This window comes from Amblyraja radiata, chromosome 15, assembly GCF_010909765.2.
Source record: "Amblyraja radiata isolate CabotCenter1 chromosome 15, sAmbRad1.1.pri, whole genome shotgun sequence".
NCBI lineage: Eukaryota > Metazoa > Chordata > Chondrichthyes > Rajiformes > Rajidae > Amblyraja > Amblyraja radiata.
In genome coordinates, this window is record NC_045970.1 from 52656377 (window position 1) to 52662958 (window position 6582).

At 46.7% G+C, this 6582-nt stretch overlaps 1 protein-coding gene across 1 annotated transcript; it reads left to right on the forward strand.

The window, feature by feature from the left end:
- The first annotated feature begins 3015 nt into the window (after positions 1 to 3015).
- On the forward strand, positions 3016 to 5013 carry LOC116981446 (probable G-protein coupled receptor 139). Its single transcript, XM_033034500.1, has 2 exons — positions 3016 to 3085; positions 4097 to 5013. The coding sequence occupies exons 1-2, from the start codon at positions 3016 to 3018 to the stop codon at positions 5011 to 5013; spliced, it is 987 nt and encodes a 328-aa protein (XP_032890391.1).
- Positions 5014 to 6582: the final 1569 nt, after the last annotated feature.

The window sequence follows — 6582 nt, forward strand, 5'->3', positions numbered from 1 at the left end:
ATCCCGCTTAACTTCAACTCCTGTCGCTTCAAGTGGACCTTTACCATCGTCGCCGTCTCACAACCGCTGCTCGGCACCGACTTCTTCTGGGCACACTCCCTGCTAGGCGACGTTAAAATACAGCGTTTCGTTGATTCTGAGACGATCGAGTCGATCGCATTGCACTAAGCCGAATTGACCGCGCCCTACCTCGGTTCAGTGACCTTCTCCAACAACGAGTTCGCCAGGATCTTGACCGATTTCCCTGACATCATAACTCCCCAGTTAACAACGGCCAACCCCAAGCATGCGGTGAAACACCATAATCCCCACCACCGGGCAGCCAGTCCATGCACCCACATGCAGACTGCCCCCCGACAAGCTCCAACTGGCCAAAGAGGAGTTCTGCAAGATGGAGGATATGGGCGTAGTGCGCCGTTCAGACAGCCCGTGGGCATCTCCGCTTCACATGGTCCTCAAAGCGTCTGGGGGCTGGAGTCCCTGTGGGAACTTCTGTCGTCCCAACGAGGTCACAACAGACGACTAGTACACTGCCCCTCATATCCAGAACTTCACGGCAAACCTGGATGGTGCCAAGGTTTTTTCCAAGATCGACCTGGTACGCGGCTACCGTCAGATTCCGGTCCACTCAGACGACACCCTCAAAACATCATCCCATTCCGGCTCTTTGAGTTCCTGCGCATGCCTTTCTGCCTCAAGAATGTCGCCCAAGCTTTGCATTGGTTCATGGACACGATAGGCCGCGGGTTGGACATCATGTTCATCTACCTCGTCCACATCCTCGTCACCAGCCGCTCTCGCCAGGAACACCTCCGGCACCTCTGCCAGAGGCTCAATGAGCATGGCTTGGCCATCGGCCTTGCCAAGTGTCAATTGGCCTCACTTCCATCAACTTCCTCAGTCATCACATCAACCAGCACGGAGTGGTCCCGGTCTCGCTCCCGACCAGGGTCGAGACCATTCGCAAATATGGCAAACCATCCGCTGTGAACGGACTCCAAGAGTTTGTCGACCTACCATCGCTTCATGCCAGCAGCCGCCAGGATCATGCAACCGCTATTCAAGGCCCTAGCCAACAAGTCAAAAGAGATAATTTGGGACGATGAGGCCACGAACGCATTCGACGCCAAGGAGGCGCTGGCAAAGGCAACGATGTTGGTACATCCACGGGCCAACGCACCAACAGCTCTGGTGGTCGACACATCTGGCACAGCCGTGGGCGGAGTACTGGAACAACTGATGGATGGTAGCTGGCAAACCCCTCGCCTTTTTCAGTCATCACCTGAGAAGCGCCAAGCAGAAATATAGCGCTTTCGACCAGGTACTCCCAGCTCTCTACCTGGCTATCCGGCATTTCCGCTACTTCCTCAAGGGCAGGGATTTCACAGCTTTCACCGACCACAAGACACTCACGGTTGCCTTTGCCAAAGTGTCTGATCCTTGGTCAGCCCGACAGCAACGCCACCTGACATACAACTCGGAATACACGGCTTGCGCCCGGCGCAGCACATTGCAGGCAAGAGCAACACGTCACAGTTGCGTTGTCCCACACTGCCATCAATGCCATCCACATTTCCCCCTATCCATTGCGAACGTTAGATCAGTGTAACGATGATACAATGAAAGTCTTGTTTTTAGCAGCATAACAGCCACACAGACCCAGATAGAAACATAGAAACATAGAAACATAGAAACATAGAAAATAGGTCAGGAGTAGGCCAATCGCCCTTCGAGCCTGCAGCGCCATTCAATATGATCATGGCTGATCATCCAACTCAGTATCCTGTACCTGCCTTCTCTCCATACCCCCTGATCCCTTTAGCCACAAGGGCCGCATCTAACTCCCTCTTAAATATAGCCAATGAACTGGCCTCAACTACCTTCTGTGGCAGCGAGTTTCCGAGATTCACCACTCGCTGTGTGAAAAACATTTTTCTCATCTCAGTCCTAAAAGACTTCCCCCTTATCCTTAAACCGTGACCTCTTGTTCTGGACTTCCCCAAAATCGGGAACAATCTTCCTGCATCTAGCCTGTCCAACCACTTAAGAATTTTCTAAGTTTCCATAAGATCCCCCCTCAAACTTCTAAATTCTAGCGAGTACAATGTGGTGTACCGCAGCATATTATATGGTACATTGTGTCTGTCTGCCTTTCTACCTTAATTCGGTACTCTATATCCCGAATTATAACGCCATATGCAATGGGATCCTATCTGTGCACAACATATAATAACGATGTGTTGATACAAAGGTAGTTAGCAGTTGGCGGGGTTACCTGCAAGAAGGGTGGAAAATGGGTTCAGATGCATAAAATAAATCACGTGAATGGCTATAACACGAAGCAGGTTAATGCCTGTCAGCTAAAAGGACATTGGCATTGGCTTTGGCTTTGTTCCTGTGGGGTAGATTAAATGTAAAATGTGACGTTTTTAATGTTGTATTCTACCCGATTGCTGGGATTCGCCGATCCCCCTGAAGCTATGAAAGCATTCATCAAATATCACGCCCGGTAACTTCCTTTCCAGTATATCTTTTACAAATCTTGAAATTATAGCTTGCTTCATGAATCGAGGCATCAATATATTTCATCTAGAGCCTTCAAGCAGACGCATTTGGAACACTATTGTGAAATTTCCACCCATCTGAAAACAATGGTTCACCTCTGCACAATCTCCGCTCCAGCCAGTTTAGCATCAATTTTACAACTTTGTATTCATTTATATTTTATCAAGTGTATTTTGAAAGTCCACTATTCTTCTTATTTTCTTAGATTGCCATTTAATTTTATTTTACATGGATTTTATTTTTAACTGAACTTTATATTATTCGGTCTTAAATGTTGGAAGAGTCACCCTGATTAATTAGCACAAGCGTGAAAATGACTGCTTTGTTTGTTCGGAAAATTGCATCATATTCCAAGTTAATTGCTGCCTCGGCTTGTTGACACGGGCTATAAGTAGAAGCGTCAAATACTTATTTCAGAAGCTACGACTCACGGGCACACCGTCACGGAGAATGCATGCTCCTGGGAACGGACCAGTCTTTGCCATTTATTATTCTGTTCTTGCCGCTTTCGGTGTTCTAGGTAAAGTTTGGACGACTAAACGAGTATTCAAGGTTTCACCAAATCTAAGCGGAATAGAATGTCGACTGTGCCTTTAATCTTCAGCCGCAGGCTGCGTATCGAATATGTGCAGCGTTACGTCTTAACTATCGACTGAAATTCGTTCTGTTCTCTTTACGAAATAAGAATACGATCGAGTAACTTTGAAAGGGAATCCGGTTATATAAATGTTCTCTTTCTATTATTGGAAGAAGCATTTATTTTACAGCATGATCTTGGGCTATTAGGGCACAGTTAAGGTTTAGTCATAAATGTCTAATCTATCTTCGAAATTCCTTTTTCTAAATAATTTGGTAGTTCCTTAGGTTTTCACGTCTGGCCTGTCTTCCTTTCGGGTCTCCGCTCTCTACGCAAGAAATAACATTTGGATAAGCGTTCAAATATTTGTTCTGTTGCAATGCTTTCGCTGGCTGCTGCATGCAATATCATCTGATCTTCTTTGATATATTTACATTCACCGCGGACATGTTCAATATCAATGCCATTTACAGTGACTTTCTTGTATTCCAGGCAGCTTAAAAGTTAATTCCAAGATCTTCATAGTTTGACTTTGATTCTTATTGCCTTGTAAACCACGTATTGCGTTGAGGTTTATTACAACACTCGCCCATTTAACATGATGTGTTGTTTGACCTTTTCATGATTCGTGTGTTCGGCTGCAATAGGAAAGGCTTCACATTCTTGGATCTTATTTTCCGTTTGGTGATTTAATTGTATTTATGATAAATATTTGTGTTTATCAATGCATAACTATCGATAAACCGATAAAGTTATACCATTGAAACAATTATTAGAGATATGAAAAAAAACGGACGAAAAGTGCTGGAGTAACTCAGAGGGTCATGCAGCACCTCTGGAGAACATGGAGATGTGACTTTTCTGGATGAAGAATTTGATAACAGCTTTTCTGTAACTGGTAAACTCGGAGGTGGAATGATCACTAAACTGTCTCGTGGTCTCTTCCTCTTACAGCCAACCTGGTGACGATTGCGATCCTGTCTCAAGGAAAGTGCGGGCTCTCCAAGTGCATCACTCGCTACCTGGTGTCCATGGCCATGACAGATTTTCTGGTCATTGTCACCGCTGTGATATTAAGCCGGCTCCGGGCGATATATTTCCCAGTTACATTCCTGTCCACCACCCCGGCCTGCAGTCTGATTATTGTCCTCAGCTGCGCTGCCAGAGACATTTCCGTTTGGTTGACGGTCGCGTTCACCTTCGACCGATTCATCGCCATTTGCTGCCAACAGCTAAAGCTGAGGTACTGCACCGAGAAAACCGCGGCTTTTGTGATAGGAGCCGTCTGCGTGGTGGGCTGCCTGAAAAACGTTCCCTTTTACTTCATATACGATCCTGTTTATGTTGCGAATAACATACCTTGGTACTGTAGCATCAAAGACAGTAATTACACTGACGTTGGCTGGAGGGTTTATGACTGGCTGGACCGAATCTTGAACCCCTGCCTCCCGTTCCTCATGATCCTGCTGTTCAACGCTTTTACAGTCAGATTCATTCTAGCCGCCAGCAGAGCTCGCAGGAGACTCCGGGCCCAGAGCAACGGCGAGAAACAGAGTGACCCCGAGATGGAGAGCAGGAGAAAGTCTATCATTTTACTCTTCGCCATCTCGGGCAGTTTTATTCTCTTGTGGTTGACCTACGTTGTAAATTTTGCCTTTGTACAAATTACAAGCAACACCTACTCCGTCGTGTCAAATGGCAACGATCCAAAGTTTATCCTGCAAGAAAGCGGGTACATGTTGCAGCTTCTCAGTTCCTGCACCAACACGTGCATTTACGCAGGGACGCAGACCAAATTTAGAGAGCAGTTGAAAGGCGCCGCGAAATATCCATTTGATTTACTTACCCGACGATTGAAACAAGGAGGTTAACTGAGTAAATGCTTCTTTCATTTGCAATGTTAATAAAGATGAATAATACAGTTTTTTAATTGTACATGGGCTGGTGATTGTATTGTTTATGGTCAGCTATAATGTTAATATGAGATGCAAATTAAAGATGGGCAATGAATCCCATTGTTTATAGTGCACCGGTGATCAAAAACAACGAAATAAAATTCCATCAAATTAAGTTGACATCTTCTATTTATTGTAGACAAAATTGCTGAAGAAATTCAGCGGGTACGGCAGCATCTATGGAGTGAAGGAAATAGGCATCGTTTCGGGCCGAACCCCTTTTTCAGTCTGATTTTATTCACCAAGTATGTTTTGCAACATGCGAGGAATTTCACTGGCCAGGTCAGTCATACAATTAAAAGCAACAGACTCAAAAACACATTTTAACGTGAACATCCACCACAGTGACTCCTACACATTCCTCACTGTGATGGAAGTCGAAATAAAGTCCAAGTCCTTCCTTTTGTTCCTCCTCGGCCGGGGGCCTCCGTTGAAGGGACGATTTTTACTCCCGTAGCCGGCGGCGTTCGGGCCCTCCGCGTCGAGGCGTTCAGCTCTTGCATGGGGGGGGGGGGGGGGGGGTGTCAGCTCCCCCGCGCTGGGCGATCGAACCTCACGTCGGGGCTGGTCGAACCTTCTGCGGCGTTGGAGCTCCCGACTCGGCCTCACCCGAGACTGCGAGCCCTTGATGGTAAGTCCGCAGGCCGCGGTTGGAGCAATCCCAGGCAAGAGATCCGCTCCGATGTTAAGTCCGCGCACCGCGGTGGGGCTCACGACAGTCCGAGGAGGCCTCCAACTACAGCGATCGTAGGCCGCAGAGCCCGGAGATTGTGATCCAAAAATTGATCACATCTCCGGTAAGGTAGGAACTTGGAAAAAAGTTTCCCCCGATCCCCTCCCCCCTCCCCGCACATAAAACACACCGAAGTACATTAAAACAAACGTTTAACAAACGCTAAAAATAACAAAAAGATGAAAACACGAACAGGAGGAGAAGGAGCCATCCAGGGGAACGGCTGCTAACCAGCAGCTGTCCGTTCAATTCACTTTTTTAAACTAGTTTTTAGTGAATTTTGTCCTATGTTTGTTGGGGAATTTGACTTTTTTTATGTGGGGGGGGGAAGGGGGAAACTATTTTCTAGGTCCCTACCTGGTCGGTAAGGCAGCTTTTTCCCCGGGCTGCAGCGTCGACCCGTCGGGCCGCCCGGTGCGGCGACTGGGGGTGCCCGGAAGGCCCAGACCACGGATGAACATCTGGGAAGATCGGAGGGGAGGCTGGCTGGACTAATGGTGCCTTCCTCACCTTGGTGCCACTGTGTTATGTTGTGTCGTGGACTTTCTGTGTTTGTGCTTTTCCTTTTTTAATTCAATTTTATTTTTAATATGTTTTATTATTTATTATTTATTTATTTTTATGATACTGCCTGTAAGGAAAATTCATTTCGTTGTCTCTAATTGAGACAATGACAATAAATTTGAATACAATTGAATACAATACAATACATTGCGGCCTTCCAGCGGGAGTGGAGCGGCGTTTTCCTGGCG